Below are 27,872 nucleotides of genomic sequence, written 5' to 3'. Positions count from 1 at the left end.
ACAACTGTGCACACATCTGAATCACACCATGTCTCAGTCACACATCTGTGCACACATCTGAGTCACACCATGTATCAAACATCTGAGTCACACCATGTATCAGTCACACATCTGCGCACACATCTGAGTCACACCATTTCTCAGTCACACATCTGAGTCACACCATGTCTCAGTCACACATGTGTGCACACATCTGAATCACACCATGTCTCAGTCACACATCTGTGCACACATCTGAGTCACACCATGTCTTAGTCACACATCTGAGTCACACCATGTCTCAGTCACACATCTGAGTCACACCATGTCTCAGTCACACATCAGAGTCACACCATGTATCAGTCACACATCTGCGCACACATCTGAGTCACACCATGTCTCAGGCACACATCTGAGTCACACCATGTCTCAGTCACACATCTGAGTCAAACCATGTCTTAGTCACACATCTGTGCACACATCTGAGTCACGCCATGTCTGTCACACATCTGCATAAACATCTGAGTCAAACCATGTCTCAGTCACACATCTGTGCACACAACTGAGTCACACCATGTCTCAGTCACACATCTGAGTCACACCATGTATCAGTCACATATCTGCGCACACATCTGAGTCACACCATGTATCAGTCACACATCTGTGCACACAACTGAGTCACACCATGTATCAGTCACACATATGAGTCACACCATGTATCAGTCACACATCTGCGCACACATCTGAGTCACACCATGTATCAGTCACACATCTGAGTCACACCATGTATCAGTCACACATCTGCGCACACATCTGAGTCACACCATGTCTCAGTCACACATCTGTGTCACACCATGTATCAGTCACACATCTGAGTCACACCATGTATCAGTCACACATCTGTGTCACACCATGTATCAGTCACACATCTGTGCACACATCTGAGTCACACCTTGTATCAGTCACACATCTGCGCACACATCTGAGTCACACCATGTCTCAGTCACACATCTGAGTCACACCATGTCTCAGTCACACATTTGAGTCACACCATGTCTTAGTCGCACATCTGAGTCACACCATGACTTAGTCACACATCTGTGCACACATCTGAGTCACACCATGTCTCAGTCACACATCTGTACACATCTGAGTCACACCACGTCTCAGTCACACATCTGCACACATCTGAGTCACACCATGTATCAGTCACACATCTGCACACACATCTGAGTCACACCATGTCTCAGTCACACATTTGAGTCACACCATGTCTTAGTCGCACATCTGATTCACACCATGACTTAGTCACACATCTGTGCACACATCTGAGTCACACCATGTCTCAGTCACACATCTGAGTCACACCATGTATCAGTCACACATCTGTGTCACACCATGTATCAGTCACACATCTGTGCACACATCTGAGTCACACCATGTATCAGTCACACATCTGCGCACACATCTGAGTCACACCATGTCTCAGTCACACATCTGAGTCACATCATGACTTAGTCACACATCTGTGCACACATCTGAGTCACACCATGTCTCAGTCACACATTTGAGTCACACCATGTCTTAGTCGCACATCTGTGCACACATCTGAGTCACACCATGTCTTAGTCACACATCTGTGCACACATCTGAGTCACACCATGTCTCAGTCACACATCTGAGTCACACCATGTCTCAGTCACACATCTATGCACACATCTGAGTCACACCATGTCTCAGTCACACATCTGAGTCACACCATGTATCAGTCACATATCTGTGCACACATCTGAGTCACACCATGTCTCAGTCACACATCTGTGCACACATCTGAGTCACACCATGTCTCAGTCACACATCTGAGTCACACCATGTCTCAGTCACACATCTGTGCACACATCTGAGTCACACCATGTCTCAGTCACACATCTGAGTCACACCATGTCTCAGTCACACATCTGTGCACACATCTGAGTCACACCATGTCTCAGTCAGACATCTGTGCACACATCTGAGTCACACCATGTCTCAGTCACACATCTGAGTCACACCGTGTATCAGTCACATATCTGTGCACACATCTGAGTCACACCATGTATCAGTCACATATCTGTGCACACATCTGAGTCACACCATGTCTCAGTCACACATCTGTGCACACATCTGAGTCACACCATGTCTCAGTCACACATCTGAGTCACACCATGTCTCAGTCACACATCTGTGCACACATCTGAGTCACACCATGTCTCAGTCACACATCTGAGTCACACCATGTCTCAGTCACACATTTGAGTCACACCATGTCTCAGTCACACATCTATGCACACATCTGAGTCACATTATGTCTCAGTCACACATCTGAGTCACACCATGTATCAGTCACATATCTGTGCACACATCTGAGTCACACCATGTCTCAGTCACACATCTGAGTCACACCATGTATCAGTCACATATCTGTGCACACATCTGAGTCACACCATGTCTCAGTCACACATCTGTGCACACATCTGAGTCACACCATGTCTCAGTCACACATCTGAGTCACACCATGTATCAGTCACATATCTGCGCACACAACTGAGTCACACCATGTCTCTGTCACACATCTGTACATACAACTGAGTCACACCATGTCTCAGTCACACATCTAAGTCACACCATGTCTCAGTCACATATCTGTGCACACATCTGAGTCACACCATGACTCAGTCACACATCTGCACACACATCTGAGTCACATCACGTCTCAGTCACACATCTGCACACATATCTGAGTCACACCATGTCTCAGTCACACATCTGTGCATACAACTGAGTCACACCATGTATCAGTCACACATCTGAGTCACACCATGTATCAGTCACACATCTGCGCACACATCTGAGTCATACCATGTATAAGTCACACATCGGAGTCACACCATGTGTCAGTCACACATCTGCGCACACATCTGAGTCACACCATGTCTGTCACACATCTGCATAAACATCTGAGTCATACCATATCTCAGTCACACATCTGAGTCACACCATGTATCAGTCACACATCTGCGCACACATCTGAGTCACACCATGTCTGTCACACATCTGCATAAACATCTGAGTCATACCATGTCTCAGTCACACATCTGTGCACACAACTGAGTCACACCATGTATCAGTCACACATCTGAGTCACACCATGTATCAGTCACACATCTGCGCACACCATGTCTCAGTCACACATCTGTACACACATCTGAGTCACACCATGACTCAGTCACACATCTGCACACACATTTGAGTCACACCATGTCTCAGTCACACATTTGAGTCACACCATGTCTTAGTCACACATCTGTGCACACATCTGAGTCACACCATGTCTCAGTCACACATTTGAGTCACACCATGTCTTAGTCACACATCTGTACACACATCTAAGTCACACCATGTCTCAGTCACACATCTGTGCACACATCTGAGTCACACCATGACTCAGTCACACATCTGCACACACATCTGAGTCACACCATGTCTTATTCACACATCTGAGTCACACCATGTCTCAGTCACACATCTGAGTCACACCATGTCTCAGTCACACATCTGTGCACACATCTGAGTCACACCATGTCTCAGTCACACATTTGAGTCACACCATGTCTTAGTCACACATCTGTGCACGCGTCTGAGTCAAACCACGCATGCATCCCAATTGTGTCCATACAGATACACGTAGCAAGAAATATGACACCATTAGGGAAGGAGTTTGTATTGGCACTTACATAAAGTCGCAGAAAGGTGACCGCCAATAGGCGCAGCTGCACACTTCTGTGTACGCCTGAGACAGGTCCTAGGTTGGCTAATGGATGAATAGGATCTCCTGGCTCTGCACCATAGAAACATAGAGGAAGCCTGGAGGGTGTTGGCAGGTGACCGGTGTGTAGTAAGATGGATTTACCCCCATCCTTAGTGAATGACTTTGTGCTGGCGTCACGCTTACTACATGAGCTGGAGATAAGGGGTGATTATTATGTAGGTCAGGGACCTTACATCATCACATTTCGGGGAAAGTCGGTGATTTGGATGAGACCTTACATGATAATTAATGCAGATTTGGCTGTATGTTGTTCCCTTGATGGGACCTTAATGTGTTTGTAGATCTCTGAGTAAAACATATAACATGTATGTATTATGTCTTTCTCCTAGCATGGGGGTGCAGCGATGGTGTGATCGGCAGGCTGAGGGGCTCTGTGGAATTGTCCTGTAAATACCAGCCCTTGCCATACCCACCTGACCAGATTACGGTGTACTGGCAGCTGGAGAAACTGGTGGTGACCACGGTACTCAATGGGAAGGTGGACACCAGTACTCAGAATGAGAAGTACAAAGGACGGGCACATCTGAATCCCCTGAGGGTGAGAGATGGCGATTTCACCCTGAACCTGACCAATCTCTCCTTCCAAGACATCGACACCTACCACTGTATTATCATATGGATGCCAAATAGCAATATCATTCTCAATGAAACAATAGTACACCTGAATGTTACAGGTGAGAGAGATAAGAGTTACAATGTGTACTAGAAGGAGGACACTGTGCCTGTAGCATGTACACATCATATCCCAGCACAGCTAAGTGTTACTATGTGTAGATGTACTAGGAGGAGGACACTGTGACTGTACCACATACACATAATCTCCCAGCACAGCTAAGTGTTACTATGTGTAGATGTACTAGGAGGAGGACACTGTGCCTGTAGCACATACACATCATCTCCCAGCACAGCTAAGTGTTACTATGTGTAGGAAGTACTAGGAGGAGGACACTGTGCCTGTACTACAAACACATCACCTCCCAGCACAGCTAAGTGTTACTATGTGTATATGTACTAGAAGGAGGACACTGTGCATGTACTACATACACATCATCTCCCAGCACAGCTAAGTGTTACTATGTGTATATGTACTAGAAAAAGGACACGGTACCTGTACTTCATACACATCATCTCCCAGCACAGCTAAGTGTTACTATGTGTATATGTACTAGAAGGAGGACACTGTGCCTGTAGCATGTACACATCATATCCAAGCATAGCTAAGTGTTACTATGTGTATATGTACTAGGAGGAGGACACTGTGCCTGTACCACATACACATCATCTCCCAGCACAGCTAAGTGTTACTATGTGTAGATGTACTAGGAGGAGGACACTGTGCCTGTACCACATACACATCATCTCCCAGCACAGCTAAGTGTTACTATGTGTAGATGTACTAGGAGGAGGACACTGTGCCTGTACCACATACACATAACCTCCCAGCACAGCTAAGTGTTACTATGTGTAGATGTACTAGGAGGACGACACTGTGCCTGTAGCACATACATATCATCTCCCAGCATAGCTAAGTGTTACTATGTGTAGGATGTACTAGAAGGAGGACACTGTGCCTGTAGCATGTACACTTCATATCCCAGCACAGCTAAGTGTTACTATGTGTAGATGTACTAGGAGGAGGACACTCTGACTGTACCACATACACATAATCTCCCAGCACAGCTAAGTGTTACTATGTGTAGATGTACTAGGAGGAGGACACTGTGCCTGTAGCACATACACATCATCTCCCAGCACAGCTAAGTGTTACTATGTGTAGGATGTACTAGGAGGAGGACACTGTGCCTGTAGCACATACACATCACCTCCAAGCACAGCTAAGTGTTACTATGTGTAGGATGTACGAGGAGGAGGACACTGTGCCTGTAGCATGTACACATCATCTCCCAGCACAGCTAAGTGTTACTATGTGTAGATGTACTAGAAGGAGGACACGGTGACTGTACCACATGCACATAATCTCCCAGCACAGCTAAGTGTTACTATGTGTATATGTACTAGAAGGAGGACACTGAGCCTGTATCATATACACATCATATCCCAGCATACCTAAGTGTTACTATGTGTATATGTACTAGGAGGAGGACACTGTGCCTGTACCACATACACATCATCTCCCAGCACAGCTAAGTGTTACTATGTGTAGATGTACTAGGAGGAGGACACTGTGCCTGTACCACATACACATCATCTCCCAGCACAGCTAAGTGTTACTATGTGTAGATGTACTAGGAGGAGGACACTGTGCCTTTACCACATACACATCACCTCCCAGCACAGCTAAGTGTTACTTTGTTTAGGATGTACTAGGAGGACACACTGTGCCTGTACTACATATACATAACCTCCCAGCACAGATAAGTGTTACTATGTGTAGATGTACTAGGAGGAGGACACTGTGCCTGTAGCACATACATATCATATCCCAGCAGAGCTAAGTGTTACTATGTGTAGGATGTACTAGAAGGAGGACACTGTGCCTGTAGCATGTACACATCATATCCCAGCATAGCTAAGTGTTACTATGTGTAGATGTACTAGGAGGAGGACACTGTGCATGTACTACATACACATCATCTCCCAGCACAGCTAAGTGTTACTATGTGTAGATGTACTAGGAGGAGGACACTGTGCCTGTGCCACATACACAACACCTCCCAGCACAGCTAAGTGTTACTATGTGTATATGTACTAGGAGGAGGACACTGTGCCTGTACCACATACACATCACCTCCAAGCACAGCTAAGTGTTACTATGTGTAGATGTACTAGGAGGAGGACACTGTGCCTGTTCCACATACACATCACCTCCCAACACAGCTAAGTGTTACTATGTGTATATGTACTAGGAGGAGGACACTGTGCCTGTACTACATACACATCATCTCCCAGCACAGCTAAGTGTTACTATGTGTAGGATGTACTAGAAGGAGGACACTGTGCCTGTAGCATGTGCACATCGTATCCCAGCATAGCTAAAAGTGTTACTATGTGCAGATGTACTAGGAGGAGGACACCATGTATATAGAAAATACACATCACCTCCCAGTACAGCTAAGTGTTACCATGTGTAGAAGTACTAGGAGGAGGACACACTGTCTGCAGCACATACACATCACCTCCCAGCACAGCTAAGTGTTACTATGTGTAGATGTACTAGGAGGAGGACACTGTGACTGTACTACATACACATCATCTCCCAGCACATCTAAGTGTTACTTTGTGTAGATGTACTAGGAGGAGGACACTGCCTATAGCACATACACATCACCTCCCAGCACAGCTAAGTGTTACTATGTGTAGATGTACTAGGAGGAGGACACTGTGCCTATAGCACATACACATCACCTCCCAGCATAGCTAAGTGTTACTATGTGTAGATATACTAGAAGGAGGACACTGTGCCTGTACTACATACACATCATCTCCCAGCACAGCAAAGTGTTACTATGTGTATATGTACTAGAAGGAGGACACGGTACCTGTACTACATACACATCACCTCCCAGCACAGCTAAGTGTTACTATGTGCAGATGTACTAGGAGGACACTGTGTGTATAGCACATACACATCACCTCTCAGCACAGCTAAGTGTTATTATGTGTACATGTACTAGGACACTGTGCCTGTACCACATACACATCACCTCCCAGCACAGCTAAGTGTTACTATGTGTAGATGTACTAAAAGGAGGACACTGTGCCTGTACCATATACACATCATATCCCAGCATAGCTAAGTGTTACTATGTGTAGGATGTACTAGGAGGAGGACTCTGTGTCTTTACTACATACACATCATCTCCCAGCACAACTAAGTGTTACTATGTGTAGGATGTACTAAAAGGAGGACACTGTGCTGTAGCACATACACATCATCGCCCAGCACAGCTAAGTGTTACTATGTGTAGGATGTACTAGGAGGAGGACACTGTGTCTGTACTACATACACATCATCTCCCAGCACAGCTAAGTGTTACTATGTGTAGATGTACTAAAAGGAGGTCACCGTGCCTGTAGCACATACACATCATCTCCCAGCACAGCTAAGTGTTACTATGTGTAGATGTACTAGGAGGAGGACACTGTGCCTGTACCACATACACATCATCTCCCAGCACAGCTAAGTGTTACTATGTGTAGATGTACTAGGAGGAGGACACTGTGCCTGTACCACATACACATCATCTCCCAGCACAGCTAAGTGTTACTATGTGTAGATGTACTAGGAGGAGGACACTGTGCCTTTACCACATACACATCACCTCCCAGCACAGCTAAGTGTTACTATGTTTAGGATGTACTAGGAGGACACACTGTGCCTGTACTACATATACATAACCTCCCAGCACAGATAAGTGTTACTATGTGTAGATGTACTAGGAGGAGGACACTGTGCCTGTAGCACATACATATCATATCCCAGCAGAGCTAAGTGTTACTATGTGTAGGATGTACTAGAAGGAGGACACTGTGCCTGTAGCATGTACACATCATATCCCAGCATAGCTAAGTGTTACTATGTGTAGATGTACTAGGAGGAGGACACTGTGCATGTACTACATACACATCATCTCCCAGCACAGCTAAGTGTTACTATGTGTAGATGTACTAGGAGGAGGACACTGTGCCTGTGCCACATACACAACACCTCCCAGCACAGCTAAGTGTTACTATGTGTATATGTACTAGGAGGAGGACACTGTGCCTGTACCACATACACATCACCTCCAAGCACAGCTAAGTGTTACTATGTGTAGATGTACTAGGAGGAGGACACTGTGCCTGTTCCACATACACATCACCTCCCAACACAGCTAAGTGTTACTATGTGTATATGTACTAGGAGGAGGACACTGTGCCTGTACTACATACACATCATCTCCCAGCACAGCTAAGTGTTACTATGTGTAGGATGTACTAGAAGGAGGACACTGTGCCTGTAGCATGTGCACATCGTATCCCAGCATAGCTAAAAGTGTTACTATGTGTAGATGTACTAGGAGGAGGACACTGTGAGTGTACTACATACACATCACCTCCCAGCATAGCTAAGTGTTACTATGTGTAGATGTACTAGGAGGAGGACACTGTGCATAGAGAACATACACATCAACTCCCAGCACAGCTAAGTGTTACTATGTGTAGGATGTACTAGGAGGAGGACACTGTGACTGTACCATATACACATCATCTCCCAGCACAGCTAAGTGATACTATGTGTAGGATGTACTAGGAGGAGGACACTGTGCCTGTACCACATACACATAACCTCCCAGCATAGCTAAGTGTTACTATGTGTATCTGTACAAGGTGGACACTGTGCCTGTAGCACATACATATCATCTCCCAGCATAGCTAAGTGTTACTATGTGTAGGATGTACTAGAAGGAGGACACTGTGCCTGTAGCATGTGCACATCGTATCCCAGCATAGCTAAAAGTGTTACTATGTGCAGATGTACTAGGAGGAGGACACTGTGCCTGTACCACATACACATCATCTCCCAGCACAGCTAAGTGTTAGTATGTGTAGATGTACTAGGAGGAGGACACTGTGCCTGTAGCACATACACATCATCTCCCAGCACAGCTAAGTGTTACTATGTGTAGGATGTACTAGGAGGAGGACACTGTGCCTGTACTACATACACATCACCTCCCAGCACAGCTAAGTGTTACTATGTGTATATGTACTAGAAGGAGGACACTGTGCCTGTACTACATACACATCATCTCCCAGCACAGCAAAGTGTTACTATGTGTATATGTACTAGAAGGAGGACACGGTACCTGTACTACATACACATCATCTCCCAGCACAGCTAAGTGTTACTATGTGTATATGTACTAGAAGGAGGACACTGTGCCTGTAGCATGTACACATCATATCCCAGCATAGCTAAGTGTTACTATGTGTAGATGTACTAGGAGGAGGACACTGTGCATATAGAACATACACATCAACTCCCAGCACAGGTAAGTGTTACTATGTGTATATGTACTAGAAGGAGGACACTGTGCCTGTAGCATGTACACATCATATCCCAGCATAACTAAGTGTTACTATGTGTACATGTACTAGGAGGAGGACACTGTGCCTGTACCACATACACATCATCTCCCAGCACAGCTAAGTGTTACTATGTGTATATGTACTAGGAGGAGGACACTGTGCCTGTACCAAATACACATCACCTCCAAGAACAGCTAAGTGTTACTATGTGTAGATGTACCAGGAGGAGGACAATGTGCCTGTTCCACATACACATCACCTCCCAACACAGCTAAGTGTTACTATGTGTAGGATGTACTAGGAGGAGGACACTGTGCCTGTACTACATACACATCATCTCCCAGCACAGCTAAGTGTTACTATGTGTATATGTACTAGAAGGAGGACACTGTGCCTGTAGCATGTACACATCATATCCCAGCATAGCTAAGTGTTACTATGTGTATATGTACTAGGAGGAGGACACTGTGCCTGTACCACATACACATCATCTCCCAGCACAGCTAAGTGTTACTATGTGTAGATGTACTAGGAGGAGGACACTGTGCCTGTACCACATACACATCACCTCCCAGCATAGCTAAGTGTTACTATGTGTAGATGTACTAGGAGGAGGACATTGTGCCTGTACCACATACACATCACCTCCCAGCATAGCTAAGTGTTACTATGTGTAACTGTACAAGGAGGACACTGTGCCTGTAGCACATACATATCATCTCCCAGCATAGCTAAGTGTTACTACGTGTAGGATGTACTTGAAGGAGGACACTGTGCCTGTAGCATGTGCACATCGTATCCCAGCATAGCTAAAAGTGTTACTATGTGCAGATGTACTAGGAGGAGGACACTGTGTATATAGAAAATACACATCACCTCCCAGTACAGCTAAGTGTTACCATGTGTAGAAGTACTAGGAGGAGGACACACTGTCTGCAGCACATACACATCACCTCCCAGCACAGCTAAGTGTTACTATGTGTAGATGTACTAGGAGGAGGACACTGTGACTGTACTACATACACATCATCTCCCAGCACAGCTAAGTGTTACTTTGTGTAGATGTACTAGGAGGAGGACACTGTGCCTATAGCACATACACATCACCTCCCAGCACAGCTAAGTGTTACTATGTGTAGATGTACTAGGAGGAGGACACTGTGCCTATAGCACATACACATCACCTCCCAGCATAGCTAAGTGTTACTATGTGTAGATGTACTAGGAGGAGGACATTGTGCCTGTACTACATACACATCACCTCCCAGCACAGCTAAGTGTTACTATGTGCAGATGTACTAGGAGGACACTGTGCGTATAGCACATACACATCACCTCTCAGCACAGCTAAGTGTTATTATGTGTACATGTACTAGGACACTGTGCCTGTACCACATACACATCACCTCCCAGCACAGCTAAGTGTTACTATGTGTAGATGTACTAAAAGGAGGACACTGTGCCTGTACCATATACACATCATATCCCAGCATAGCTAAGTGTTACTATGTGTAGGATGTACTAGGAGGAGGACACAGTGTCTGTACTACATACACATCATCTCCCAGCACAGCTAAGTGTTACTATGTGTAGGATGTACTAAAAGGAGGACACTGTGCCTGTAGCACATACACATCATCTCCCAGCACAGCTAAGTGTTACTATGTGTAGGATGTACTAGGAGGAGGACACTGTGTCTGTACTACATACACATCATCTCCCAGCACAGCTAAGTGTTACTATGTGTAGATGTACTAAAAGGAGGACACCGTGCCTGTAGCACATACACATCATCTCCCAGCACAGCTAAGTGTTACTATGTGTAGATGTACTAGGAGGAGGACACTGTGTCTGTACTACATACACATCATCTCCCAGCACAGCTAAGTGTTACTATGTGTAGGATGTACAAGGAAGAGGACACTGTGCCTGTAGCACATACACATCATCTCCCAGCACAGCTAAGTGTTACTATGTGTAGATGTACTAGGAGGAGGACACTGTTCCTCTACCACATACACATCATCTCCAAGCATAGCTAAGTGTTACTATGTGTAGGATGTACTAGGAGGAGGACACTGTGACTGTACCATATACACATCATCTCCCAGCACAGCTAAGTGATACTATGTGTAGGATGTACTAGGAGGAGGACACTGTGCCTGTAGCACATACACATCATCTCCCAGCACAGCTGTGTTACTTTGTGTATATGTACTAGGAGGAGGACACTGTGCCTGTACCACATACACATCACCTCCAAGCACAGCTAAGTGTTACTATGTGTAGATGTACTAGGAGGAGGACGCTGTGCCTGTTCCACATACACATCACCTCCCAACACAGCTAAGTGTTACTATGTGTATATGTACTAGGAGGAGGACACTGTGCCTGTTCTACATACACATCATCTCCCAGCACAGCTAAGTGTTACTATGTGTATATGTACTAGAAGGAGGACACTGTGCCTGTAGCATGTACACATCATATCCCAGCATAGCTAAGTGTTACTATGTGTATATGTACTAGGAGGTGGACACTGTGCCTGTACCACATACACATCATCTCCCAGCACAGCTAAGTGTTACTATGTGTAGCTGTACTAGGAGGAGGACACTGTGCCTGTAGCATGTACACATCATATCCCAGCATAGCTAAGTGTTACTATGTGTATATGTACTAGGAGGTGGACACTGTGCCTGTACCACATACACATCATCTCCCAGCACAGCTAAGTGTTACTATGTGTAGCTGTACTAGGAGGAGGACACTGTGCCTGTACCACATACACATCATCTCCCAGCACAGCTAAGTGTTACTATGTGTAGATGTACTAGGAGGAGGACACTGTGCCTGTACCACATACACATCACCTCCCAGCACAGCTTAGTGTTACTATGTGTAGATGTACTAGGAGGAGGACACTGTTCCTGTACCATATACACATCATATCCTAGCAGAGCTAAGTGTTACTATGTGTAGATGTACTAGAGGTACTAGGAGGAGGACACTGTGCCTGTACCACATACACATCATCTCCCAGCATAGCTAAGTGTTACTATGTGTAGATGTACTAAAAGGAGGGCACTGTGTCTGTACTACATACACATCACCTCCCAGCACAGCTAAGTGTTACTATGTGTAGATGTACTAGGAGGAGGACACTGTGCCTGTACTACATACACATCACCTCCCACCACAGCTAAGTGTTACTATGTGTAGATGTACTAGGAGGAGGACACTGTGACTGTACCACATACACATCATCTCCCAGCACAGCTAAGTGTTACTATGTGTATATGTACTAGGAGGAGGACACTGTGCCTGTACCAAATACACATCAGCTACCAGCACAGCTAAGTGTTACTATGAGTAGATGTACTAGGAGGAGGACACTGTGACTGTACCACATACACATCTTCTCTCAACACAGCTAAGTGTTACTATGTGTAGATGTACTAGGTGGACACTGTGCCGGTACCACATACACATCAACTCCCAACACAGCTAAGTGTTACTATGTGTAGATGTTCTAGGAGGAGGACACTGTGACTGTACCACATACACATCTTCTCTCAGCACAGCTAAGTGTTACTATGTGTAGATGTACTAGGTGGACACTGTGCCTGTACCACATACACATCACCTCCCAACACAGCTAAGTGTTACTATGTGTAGATGTACTAGGAGGACACTGTGCCTGTAGCACATACACATCATCTCCCATCACAGCTAAGTGTTACTATGTGTAGATGTACTAGGAGGAGGACACTGTGCCTGTACCAAATACAAATCACCTCCCAGCACAGCTAAGTGTTACTATGTGTATATGTACAAGGAGGAGGACACTATGCCTGTAGCATGTACACATCATATCCCAGCATAGCTAAGTGTTACTATGTGTAGATGTACTAAATGGAGGACACTGTGCCTGTACTACATATACATCATCTCCCAGCACAGCTAAGTGTTACTATGTGTAGATGTACTAGGAGGAGGACACTGACTGTACCACATACACATCATCTCCCAGCACAGCTAAGTTTTACTATGTGTAGATATACTAGGAGGAGGACACTGTGCCTATAGCACATACAAATCACCTCCCAGCACAGCTAAGTGTTACTATGTGTAGATGTACTAGGAGGAGGACACTGTGCCTGTACCACATACACATCATCTCCCAGCATAGCTAAGTGTTCCTATGTGTATATGTACTAGGAGGAGGACACTGTGTCTGTATTACATACACATCATCTCCCAGCACGGCTAAGTGTTACTATGTGTAGATGTACTAGGAGGAGGACACTGTGACTGTACTACATACACATCACCTCCCAGCACAGCAAAATGTTACTATGTGTAGATGTACTAGTAGGAGGACACTGTGACTGTACCACATACACATCACCTCCCAACACAGCTTAGTGTTACTATGTGTAGATGTACTAGGAGGAGGACACTGTGACTGTACTACATACACATCACCTCCCAACACAGCTAAGTGTTACTATGTGTAGATGTACTAGGAGGAGGACACTGTGACTGTACTACATACACATCACCTCCCAGCACAGCTAAATGTTACTATGTGTAGATGTACTAGGAGGAGGACACTGTGCCTATACCACATACACATCACCTCCCAGCACAGCTAAGTGTTACTATGTGTAGATGTACTAGGAGGACACTGTGCCTGTACTACATAAGTGTTACTATGTGTAGGATGTACTAAAAGGAGGACACCGTGCCTGTAGCACATACACATCATCTCCCAGCACAGCTAAGTGTTACTATGTGTAGGATGTACAAGGAAGAGGACACTGTGCCTGTAGCACATACACATCATCTCCCAGCACAGCTAAGTGTTACTATGTGTAGATGTACTAGGAGGAGGACACTGTTCCTCTACCACATACACATCATTTCCAAGCATAGCTAAGTGTTACTATGTGTAGATGTACTAGGAGGAGGACACTGTGAGTGTACTACATACACATCACCTCCCAGCACAGCTAAGTGTTACTATGTGTAGATGTACTAGGAGGAGGACACTGTGCATATAGAACATACACATCAACTCCCAGCACAGCTAAGTGTTACTATGTGTAGGATGTACTAGGAGGAGGACACTGTGCCTCTACCACATACACATCATGTCCCAGCATAGCTAAGTGTTACTATGTGTAGGATGTACTAGGAGGAGGACACTGTGCCTGTACCACATACACATCACCTCCCAGCACAGCTAAGTGTTACTATGTGTAGATGTACTAGGAGGAGGACACTGTGTATATAGAAAATACACATAACCTCCCAGCACAGCTAAGTGTTACTATGTGTAGATGTACTAGGAGGACACTGTGTCTGTACCACATACACATCTCCCAGCATAGCTTAGTGTTACTATGTGTAGATGTACTAGGAGGAGGACACTGTGCATATAGAACATATACATCACCTCCCAGCACAGCTAAGTGAACCTATGTGTAGATGTACTAGGAGGAGGACACTGTGACTGTACCACATACACATCATCTTCCAGCACAGCTAAGTGTTACTATGTGTAGATGTACTAGGAGGAGGACACTGTGCCTGTACCATATACACATCACCTCCCAGCACAGCTAAGTGCTACTATGTGTAGATGTAGTAGGAGGAGGACACTGTGTATATAGAAAATACACATAACCTCCCAGCACAGCTAAGTGTTACTATGTGTAGATGTACTAGGAGGACACTGTGTCTGTACCACATACACATCATCTCCCAGCATAGCTTAGTGTTACTATGTGTAGATGTACTAGGAGGAGGACACTGTGCATATAGAACATATACATCACCTCCCAGCACAGCTAAGTGTTACTATGTGTAGATGTACTAGGAGAAGGACACTGTGACTGTACCACATACACATCATCTCCCAGCACAGCTAAGTGTTACTATGTGTAGATGTACTAGGAGGAGGACACTGTGCCTGTACCATATACACATCACCTCCAAGCACAGCTAAGTGTTACTATGTGTAGATGTAGTAGGAGGACACTGTGCCTGTACCACATACACATCATCTCCCAGCACAGCTAAGTGTTACTATGTGTAGATGTAGTAGGAGGACACTGTGCCTGTACCACATACACATCATCTCCCAGCACAGCTAAGTGTTGCTATGTGTAGATGTACTAGGAGGAGGACACTGTGCCTGTACCACATACACATCATCTCCCAGCACAGCTAAGTGCTACTATGTGTAGATATACTAGGAGGACACTGTGCCTGTACTACATACACATCACCTCCCAGCACAGCTAAGTGTTACTATGTGTAGATGTACTAGGAGGAGGACACTGTGCCTGTACCACATACACATCATCTCCCAGCACAGCTAAATGTTACTATGTGTAGATGTACTAGAAAGAGGACACTGTGCATATAGAACATACACATCACCTCCCCATACAGCTAAGTGTTACTATGTGTAGATGTACTAGGAGGAGGACACTGTGACTGTACTACATATACATCATCTCCCAGCACAGCTAAGTGTTACTATGTGTAGATGTACTAGGAGGAGGACACTGTGACTGTACTACATACACATCACCTCCCAGCACAGCTAAGTGTTACTATGTGTAGATGTACTAGGAGGAGGACACTGTGTATATAGAAAATACACATCACCTCCCCATACAGCTAAGTGTTACTATGTGTAGATGTACTAGGAGGAGGACACTGTGCCTGTACTACATACACATCACCTCCCAGCATAGCTTAGTGTTACTATGTGTAGATGTTCTAGGAGGACACTGTGCATATAGAACATACACATCATCTCCCAGCATAGCTAAGTGTTACTATGTGTAGATGTACTAGGAGGACACTGTGCATATAGAACATACACATCATCTTCCAGCACAGCTAAGTGTTACTATGTGTAGATGTACTAGGAGGACACTGTGCCTGTACTACATAAACATCACCACCCAGCACAGCTAAGTGTTACTATGTGTAGATGTACTAGGACACTGTGCCTGTACCACATACACATCATCTCCCAGCACAGCTAAGTGTTATTATGTGTAGATGTACTAGGAGGAGGACACTGTGCCTGTACCACATATACATCACCTCCCAGCACAGCTAAGTGTTACTATGTGTAGATGTACTAGGAGGAGGACACTGTGACTGTACCACATACACATCATCTCCCAGCACAGCTAAGTGTTACTATGTGTAGATGTACTAGGAGGAGGACACTGTGCCTGTACCATATACACATCACCTCCCAGCACAGCTAAGTGTTACTATGTGTAGATGTAGGAGGAGGACACTGTGCCTGTACCACATACACATCATCTCCCAGCACAGCTAAGTGCTACTATGTGTAGATATACTAGGAGGACACTGTGCCTGTACTACATACACATCACCTCCCAGCACAGCTAAGTGTTACTATGTGTAGATGTTCTAGGAGGAGGACACTGTGCCTGTACCACATACACATCATCTCCCAGCACAGCTAAATGTTACTATGTGTAGATGTACTAGGAAGAGGACACTGTGCATATAGCACATACACATCATCTTCCAGCACAGCTAAGTGTTACTATGTGTAGATGTACTAGGACACTGTGCATATAGCACATTCACATCACCTCCCAGCACAGCTAAGTGTTACTATGTGTAGGATGTACTAGGAGGAGGACACTGTGCCTGTACCACATACACATCATCTCCCAGCATAGCTAAGTGTTACTATGTGTAGGATGTACTAGGAGGACACTGTGCCTGTACCACATACACATCATCTCCCAGCATAGCTAAGTGTTACTATGTGTAGGATGTACTAGGAGGAGGACACTGTGCCTGTACCACATACACATCACCTCCCAGCACAGCTAAGTGTTACTATGTGTAGATGTACTAGGAGGAGGACACAGTGCCTCTACCACATACACATCATCTCCCAGCATAGCTAAGTGTTACTATGTGTAGGATGTACTAGGAGGAGGACACTGTGCCTGTACCACATACACATCACCTCCCAGCACAGCTAAATGTTACTATGTGTAGATGTACTAGAAAGAGGACACTGTGCATATAGAACATACACATCACCTCCCCATACAGCTAAGTGTTACTATGTGTAGATGTACTAGGAGGAGGACACTGTGACTGTACTACATATACATCATCTCCCAGCACAGCTAAGTGTTACTATGTGTAGATGTTCTAGGAGGAGGACACTGTGCCTGTACCACATACACATTATCTCCCAGCACAGCTAAATGTTACTATGTGTAGATGTACTAGGAAGAGGACACTGTGCATATAGCACATACACATCATCTTCCAGCACAGCTAAGTGTTACTATGTGTAGATGTACTAGGACACTGTGCATATAGCACATTCACATCACCTCCCAGCACAGCTAAGTGTTACTATGTGTAGGATGTACTAGGAGGACACTGTGTCTGTACCACATACACATCATCTCCCAGCATAGCTTAGTGTTACTATGTGTAGATGTACTAGGAGGAGGACACTGTGCATATAGAACATATACATCACCTCCCAGCACAGCTAAGTGTTACTATGTGTAGATGTACTAGGAGAAGGACACTGTGACTGTACCACATACACATCATCTCCCAGCACAGCTAAGTGTTACTATGTGTAGATGTACTAGGAGGAGGACACTGTGCCTGTACCATATACACATCACCTCCCAGCACAGCTAAGTGTTACTATGTGTAGATGTAGTAGGAGGACACTGTGCCTGTACCACATACACATCATCTCCCAGCACAGCTAAGTGTTACTATTTGTAGATGTAGTAGGAGGACACTGTGCCTGTACCACATACACATCATCTCCCAGCACAGCTAAGTGTTGCTATGTGTAGATGTACTAGGAGGAGGACTCTGTGCCTGTACCACATACACATCATCTCCCAGCACAGCTAAGTGCTACTATGTGTAGATATACTAGGAGGACACTGTGCCTGTACTACATACACATCACCTCCCAGCACAGCTAAGTGTTACTATGTGTAGATGTACTAGGAGGAGGACACTGTGCCTGTACCACATACACATCATCTCCCAGCACAGCTAAATGTTACTATGTGTAGATGTACTAGAAAGAGGACACTGTGCATATAGAACATACACATCACCTCCCCATACAGCTGTGTTACTATGTGTAGATGTACTAGGAGGAGGACACTGTGCATATATAACATACACATCATCTCCCAGCATAGCTAAGTGTTACTATGTTTTTTTGTACTAGGAGGACACTGTGCCTATACCACATACACATCACCTCCCAGCATAGCTAAGTGTTACTATGTGTAGATGTACTAGGAAGAGGACACTGTGCCTGTAGCACATACACATCACCTCCCAGCATAGCTAAGTGTTACTATGTGTAGGATGTACTAGGAAGAGGACACTGTGACTGTACTACATACACATCATCTCCCAGCACAGCTAAGTGTTACTATGTGTAGATGTACTAGGAGGAGGACACTGTGTATATAGAAAATACACATCACCTCCCAGTACAGCTAAGTGTTACCATGTGTAGGATGTACTAGGAAGAGGACACTGTACCTGTACTACATATACATCACCTCCCAGCACAGCTAAGTGTTACTATGTGTAGATGTACTAGGAAGAGGACACTGTGACTGTACTACATACACATCATCTCCCAGCACAGCTAAGTGTTCCTATGTATAGATGTACTAGGAGGAGGACACTGTGTATATAGAAAATATACATCACCTCCCAGCACAGCTAAGTGTTACTATGTGTAGATGTACTAGGAGGAGGACACTGTGCCTGTACCACATACACATCACCTCTGTCACAATCGTGGGATTTAAAGACTGTGTTCCCGGACTGGGCCTTGGACCTGTATCACTTGGCGCAGACGCCCACAGGAGGAGACTTGGTTTAATAAAATTCCTCCGCATGAGAGGAAGCAGTGAACTAATAGGGAATTTGAGTACTGCTAGAAGTGGTGTGGTAGCTTGGAAGCCACTTGGAAAGACTGGATAGCCTTGTGTGGACGTTAGGAGCTGAGAAGCTACGTGGAGCGGCTGGATAGCCGTGGGTAGACGTTGGTAGCTGGGTGGCTACGTGGAGCGGCTGGATAGCCGTTGGTAGACGTTGGTAGCTGGGTGGCTACATGGAGCGGCTGGATAGCCGTGGGTAGACGTTGGTAGCTGGGTGGCTATGTGGAGCGGCTGGATAGCCTGTGGTAGACTTCAGTAGCTGGGTGGCTACGTGGAGCGGCTGGATAGCTGTGGGTAGACGTTGGTAGCTGGGTGGCTACGTGGAGCGGCTGGATAGCCGTGGGTAGACGTTGGTAGCTGGGTGGCTACGTGGAGCGGCTGGATAGCCGTGGGGTAGACGTCGGTAGCTGGGAAGCTACGTGGAGCAACTGGAGCACAGTGGGAAAGCTCACTAGGAAACTAGTTGCACTGGCAACTTGTGTCAGCATTGGGGAACCTTATATAGTGGACGCTGGGAGCTGACAGGCTGAGAGAGAAGGAGAAGACTCCTCATTGGTGGTAGCGTGTCACATGGGCAATCCAATATGGCCACGCCCATGGACCGGAGGACATCGCTTCTCTGAAGTCAGCGGGGACCAGCGACCAGCAGGAGCCAGCGTGGGAGCAGCAGAGCAGCGGGACGTTCCAGAGGACAGCGGAGACCGGCCAGAGAGAGAGGGAAGCAGCACACAGCGCGGGAGCCGGAAGACAGCGTGGTTCAGTACCCGCAAAGGTAGGTGACGGGGTCTGATTCTGGGGTTTCCAGGGCGGCGTGTGACAACCTCCCAGCACAGCTAAGTGTTACTATGTGTAGATGTACTAGGAGGAGGACACTGTGTATATAGAAAATACACATCACCTCCCAGCACAGCTAAGTGTTACTATGTGTAGATGTACTAGGAAGAGGACACTGTGCCTGCACTACATATACATCACCTCCCAGCACAGCTAAGTGTTACTATGTGTAGATGTACTAGGACACTGTGACTGTACTACATACACATCACCTCCCAGCACAGCTAAGTGTTACTATGTGTAGGATGTACTAGGAGGACACACTGTGTATATAGAACATACACATCACCTCCCAGCACAGCTAAATGTTACTATGTGTATATGTACTAGGAGGAGGACACTGTGCCTGTAGCAAATACACATCACCTCCCAGCACAGCTAAGTGTTACTATGTGTATTTGTACTAGGAGGAGGACACTGTGCCTGTAGCAAATACACATCACCTCCCAGCACAGCTAAGTGTTACTATGTGTAGATGTACTAGGAGGACACTGTGCCTGTACTACATACACATCACCTCCCAGCACAGCTAAGTGTTACTATGTGTAGATGTACTAGGAGGACACACTGTCTACAGCACATACACATCACCTCCCAACACAGCTAAGTGTTACTATGTGTAGGATGTATTAGAAGATAGACACTGTGCCTGTAGCACATACCCAAAAACACCAAATACTTTTCCAAGAAATGTCTGATACCTAGTGCCTTTTTTGCATACTCTGTGTAATGCATGCGCTGTAGAAACTTTTTGAGACTTTTGCGCACGCACAGTAACAATAAATCATTAATTTATGTGAACATCGGCATCTAGCATATACTGTACAGTTTTGTTTCACCACAGATAGAAATTACTTTCTAACACCCCAGACCTCATTAGCTGACCCCAGTTCTGTATTTACAGATGGAATCAGCCCCCTGGATGTGGCAAACCCTATCTCTGTACAGGTTGTTCATGGTGAGGAACAGACCCTGACCTGCTCTACCCCTGGGGGCTTCCGGCAACCAAGAATCATGTGGATAAACTCCAGTGACGGCAGTGTGCTACGGGAGGGTCGTATTCACATTCAGCAAGACGGACTCAATAATAATGTGACCAGTACAATCAGTATCAACGTCACCTCCTCCATCAATATCACCTGTATCGTAATGACGGAGCAGGGAAATGTCACCGCCCAAACCTGTGAGTCACATGTAGCTGCAGGAACGAATAGGAGGAGTTCTAGGAGGTAATAGGAGGAGAAACAGGGGTGTCATAGGAGAAGTCCTGGGGGCAGTAAGTGGTGAAAGGGGGTAACAAAGATAAAAGGAGTAATAGGGGTGAGATGCAGTTAGAGAGGATATAAGGTGGAGAAATATGGGGAATAAGAGGAGATATAGGGCATAGTATATATAGGGGCAATTTTATGGTGTAATAGGAGAATAAGGGGAGAGATAGGAACGTATACAGGGACATGCAAACGTCATTCATTATAAAGTAACAAAGGAGCAATATGAACCTTGGTAAAACCATGTAGCACTGCAGGTGAGGCAGATGGGTTAGATGGGGCAGGTGGGTGAGATGGGGCAGGTGAGGCAGGTGGGTGAGATAAGGTAGGTGAGGCAGGTGGGTGAGATGGGGTAGGTGAGGCAGGTGGGTGAGATGGGGTAGGTGAGGCAGGTGGGTGAGATGGGGCAGGTGGGTGAGATGGGGTAGGTGAGGCAGGTGGGTGAGATGGGGCAGGTGGGTTAGATGGGGCAGATAGGTTAGATGGGGCAGGTGAGCGAGATGGGGCAGGTGGGTTAGATGGGGCAGGCGGGTTAGATGGGGCAGGTGGGTTAGATGGGGCAGGTGGGTTAGATGGGGCAGGTGAAGCAGATGGGGCAGGTAGGTGAGATGGGGCAGGTGGGTTAGATGGGGCAGGTAGGTTAGATGGGGCAGGTAGGTTAGATGGGGCAGGTGGGTTAGATGGGGCAGGTGGGTTAGATGGGCAGACATAACATGTGCAGAATCAGTGCGAGCACGGCTTCCGATGGCTTTGCGGCATATGGAGCTGCGAGCAGAGATTAGCGTACCGTCACTGCGACCTATACACGCTGATTGCATCTCGCCCTTGTAATTCCAGTTGTCACTGTGAAGAAAGTTGCTCAGTATTTGTTCCCTACATGAAATAACGGGATGTTCCCAGCGTGCGGAGGAAGAAACGCATTTGCCCCCCTGCGCTATAACATGGTATATTCCAGGAAGAAATTGTCCTTTGTTTGCTCCATTTTTCATTTACTCCTGACTTTATAGAAGCCCCATAGAGGCCTATTTATCAAATAATATCAGCAGTATAGCCCCCAACAACTTACCTTTTTCTGGGGGTACTCGCAAAAATGAAGGATCCTCAGAATATAACATGGCGGGACCGAAGCAGATCCCTCTCATATCTGCCGTGGCTGCACCATTTCCGCCAGCAGAAGGTTTCTATGGGGCTGTCGGATTACCAACACTTATACCCCTATTACACTAAAGTGGGGGTTCGGATACGGGATTTGGAACATGGTTCCAAACCAGGACCTGCACAGACCCCATTTACACTGCAGCGCTGACCCGGGTTATTCCTGGGTTGGCGTCATTCACACTGCGCCCATGTTGGCGCTTGGCCATGACAATCTCCAAGCGCTGGGGATCTGACTCTCTCCATGCTGTAAACTGGATATGGGTCGACGACCCGGGTTACCCTTGTTAGACCCTGCAAGTTACCCTGGTTAGATTGCTCAACCTGGGAATCCAACCACTGAACCTTTTTACACCAAACAGCAACCGGGTTTGGCACGGCAATAACCCGTATTATTGCTTTGGTGTAAAAGGGGTATTCACCGCTGCAGCCTACGGGCTACTTACCACAGAAGTTACCGTACGATGGCCGCCGTACATGCATGGTCAGCAGACTGCGATGATTGTTTATTAGTAGTAGAGGTAGTAATAATAATAGGTTATATGGAATAATATTAAGAGTTATAGGGAGAGGATTTATGTAACAGCAGGAGCTGGAAGGTTACATGGAGGAATGGGAAGGGGGTAGGCAGGGGCTGGCTGGTAACTTTAGCTTGGGGGGCCCATCCTCAAACTGAGTTTTTATTATGATAATAGAGAAGTCACAAAAGTGCACTTATTGTTTTTTTTTAGCAACATCTGCATGATTTCCGTCACCAAAGGTATGGTCACCATACCATATCAAACCATACCATACCATGGTCACCATACCATACCATAGTCACCATACCATACCATGGTCACCATACCATACCATGGTCACCATACCATACCATAGTCACCATACCATACCATGGTCACCATACCAAACCATACCTTACCATGGTCACCATACCATACCATATCAAAACATACCATACCATGGTCACCATACCATACCATGGTCACCATACCAAACCATACCATACCATACCATAGTCACCATACCATACCATATCAAACCATACCATGGTCACCATACCATACCATACCAAACCATGGTCACCATACCATACCATGGTCACCATACCATATCATAGTCACCATACCATGGTCACCATACCATACCATACCATGGACACCATACCATACCATAGTCACCATACCATACCATAGTCAGCATACCATGGTCACCATACCAAACCATACCTTACCATGGTCACCATACCATATCAAACCATACCATACCATGGTCACCATACCATACCATGGTCACCATACCAAACCATACCATGGTCACCATACCATACCAAACCATACCATAGTCACCATACCAAACCATGGTCACCATACCATATCAAACCATACCATACCATGGTCACCATACCAAACCAAACCATGGTCACCATACCATACCATGGTCACCATACCATACCATACCATGGTCACCATACCATACCATACCAAACCATACCATGGTCACCATACCATAACATGGTCACCATACCATATCAAACCATACCATACCATGGTCACCATACCATACCATGTAATGAGGAGCTATAATAATGGGAGGGATTATATGGAGCAGTAGGAGGAGTTATATGGAGTAATGGGAGGGGTTATATGAAGAGTAGCTACATAGAGGAATAGGAGTTATATGAAATAATGGGAGGGATTATATGGAGAAGTAGGAGGAGTTATATGGAGTAATGGGAGGGATTATATGGAACAGTAGGAGGAGTTATATGGAGTAATGGGAGGGATTATATGGAGCAGTAGGAGGAGTTATATGGATTAATGTGCAGGAGTGATAATTAGGTAGAGTTATGTTGAGTAATAGGATTTAGAGGAAGAAAGAGGAGTTTATAGGGAGCGGCTATATAACTTAATAAGTAGGAGTTATAGGGAGATGTTATATTAAATAATGAGGAAGAGTTATATAGAGTAATATGAGGAGTTATATTAAGTAATGAGGAATAGTTATATAGAGTAATAGGAGGCGTTATATGGAGATGTTATATGAAGTAATAATAGAATGTTATATTAAGTAATGAGAAGGTACATATGGAAAAATAGGCGTTAAAAGGGGATGTTATATTAAATGAGGAGGCGCTATATGAAGTAATGAGGAGTTATATAGAGTAACAGGAGGAGGAGTTATATAGAGTAATAGAAGATATATGGAGATGTTATATGAAGTAATGAGGAGTTATATAGAGTAACAGGAGGAGGAGTTATATAGAGTAACAGGAGGAGGAGTTATATGAAGTAATGAGGAGCTATATGAAGTAATGAGGAATAGTTATATAGAGTAATAGGAGAAGTTATATGGAGATGTTATATGAAGTAATGAGGAGTTATATAGAGTAACAGGAGGAGGAGTTATATGAAGTAATGAGGAGCTATATGAAGTAATGAGGAATAGTTATATAGAGTAATATGAGAAGTTATATGGAGATGTTATATGAAGTAATGAGGAGTTATATAGAGTAACAGGAGGAGGAGTTATATGAAGTAATGAGGAGCTATATGAAGTAATGAGGAATAGTTATATAGAGTAATAGGATGAGTTATATGGAGATGTTATATGAAGCAATGAGGAGTTATATAGAGTAACAGGAGGAGGAGTTAGAGAGGTGTTATATGAAGTAATGAGGAGTTATATAGAGTAACAGGAGGAATAGTTATATAGAGTAATAGGAGAAGTTATATGGAGATGTTATATGAAGTAATGAGGAGTTATATAGAGTAACAGGAGGAGGAGTTATATGAAGTAATGAGGAGCTATATGAAGTAATGAGGAATAGTTATATAGAGTAATAGGATGAGTTATATGGAGATGTTATATGAAGCAATGAGGAGTTATATAGAGTAACAGGAGGAGGAGTTAGAGAGGTGTTATATGAAGTAATGAGGAGTTATATAGAGTAACAGGAGGAATAGTTATATAGAGTAATAGGAGAAGTTTTATGGAGATGTTATATGAAGTAATGAGGAGTTATATAGAGTAACAGGAGGAGGAGTTATATGAAGTAATGAGGAGCTATATGAAGTAATGAGGAGTAGTTATATAGAGTAATAGGAGAAGTTATATGGAGATGTTATATGAAGTAATGAGGAGTTATATAGAGTAACAGGAGGAGGAGTTATATGAAGTAATGAGGAGCTATATGAAGTAATGAGGAATAGTTATATAGAGTAATAGGATGAGTTATATGGAGATGTTATATGAAGCAATGAGGAGTTATATAGAGTAACAGGAGGAGGAGTTAGAGAGGTGTTATATGAAGTAATGAGGAGGAGTTATATAGAGTAATAGAAGATATATGGAGATGTTATATGAAGTAATGAGGAGTTATATAGAGTAACAGGAGGAGGAGTTATATGAAGTAATGAGGAGCTATATGAAGTAATGAGGAATAGTTATATAGAGTAATAGGATGAGTTATATGGAGATGTTATATGAAGCAATGAGGAGTTATATAGAGTAACAGGAGGAGGAGTTAGAGAGGTGTTATATGAAGTAATGAGGAGTAGTTATATAGAGTAATAGAAGATATATGGAGATGTTATATGAAGTAATGAGGAGTTATATAGAGTAACAGGAGGAGGAGTTATATGAAGTAATGAGGAGCTATATGAAGTAATGAGGAATAGTTATATAGAGTAATAGGATGAGTTATATGGAGATGTTATATGAAGCAATGAGGAGTTATATAGAGTAACAGGAGGAGGAGTTAGAGAGGTGTTATATGAAGTAATGAGGAGGTGTTATATGAAGTATTGAGGAGGTGTTATAATAGTGTATATTGCTCTTTCGACAGATAAGATGGACGTTACCTGCGCGAGTCCTCAGAATAAGAAACAATATGGCGTTCTAACCATAGCCATCGTTGTGACTCTGATTATACTTTTGGTGGCTGGAATTGTGCTAATTAAAAGAAAGATCTTTTCTCCTAACCGTAAGTTTCTGCTGTTTTTCTATTTGTGCAGATGTAAATAGGAGGTTGCAGTAGTTCAGGCTGGAGATGATCAGAGGGAATAGATTATAGGATGCATCATGGGTAAGGAAAGAGTATATTCCAACAATATTTCCCAGGTGGAGGTAACAAGGCTCAGAGACAGAGGACATATTTTGCTATCGGTGAGGTGTAGTTAGTGCTGGGACATCCATGTCGAGATACCACCAGATACTACAGAGGGGAGAGGTGAGATAGAGTTGGGTGTGGTTAGTGTAGAAGGGGTACTAGGTGCCAAATGAGAGAAAAGCCCAAATCAGCGCAGTGTGGGAGCCAGCACATTGGCGGATCTATATTGGGTGCAGGGTGCGCAGCCCAAACCGTACACCATGCACCCATATTATATTATACTCATCCCTCAGAGTCCCACATCGGCCATCTCTGTAAACAGACATCACCGGGAAATGGCGCGGCGGCTATCTTCCCGGAGATTTGCGCATGTGCACTAGAGAAGTCTCCAGAAACACAGTGTGGGCGCTATGTTCCCGGAGGGGATGTAATCTGGAAGCCGACGGTCTAAATGCCGACCACCGGCTTCCAGACACTCTAATCCCGGCGTGGAACTAATGACAGGTGTCGAAAACTTGACGCCTGTCATTAACCAGATGCCGGAAGACTGACGCCCGGCATATCGAACAGAGGTAAGCCGGGCGCCGGCAGCCACATTATGT

General features: G+C 44.9%; 1 protein-coding gene across 1 annotated transcript in view; it reads left to right on the top strand.

Annotated features, from left to right (window-relative positions):
* LOC148523980 (ICOS ligand-like) overlaps window positions 1-27,872 on the top strand; it is a 206,253-nt gene that overhangs the window by 75,259 nt on the left and 103,122 nt on the right. Inside the window, exons 3-5 of the mRNA XM_088472446.1 lie at window positions 4,177-4,521; window positions 21,644-21,922; window positions 27,007-27,144. Of these exons, the coding sequence (XP_088328572.1) occupies window positions 4,177-4,521; window positions 21,644-21,922; window positions 27,007-27,144 (762 nt within the window). The remainder of the gene's footprint in view (window positions 1-4,176; window positions 4,522-21,643; window positions 21,923-27,006; window positions 27,145-27,872) is intronic.

Source organism: Taudactylus pleione, unplaced genomic scaffold (genome assembly GCF_031769625.1).
Source record: "Taudactylus pleione unplaced genomic scaffold, aTauple2 ptg000123l, whole genome shotgun sequence".
NCBI lineage: Eukaryota > Metazoa > Chordata > Amphibia > Anura > Myobatrachidae > Taudactylus > Taudactylus pleione.
Note: the sequence above shows the minus strand (reverse complement) of the source record. Positions and strands in the feature narration are given on the sequence as shown.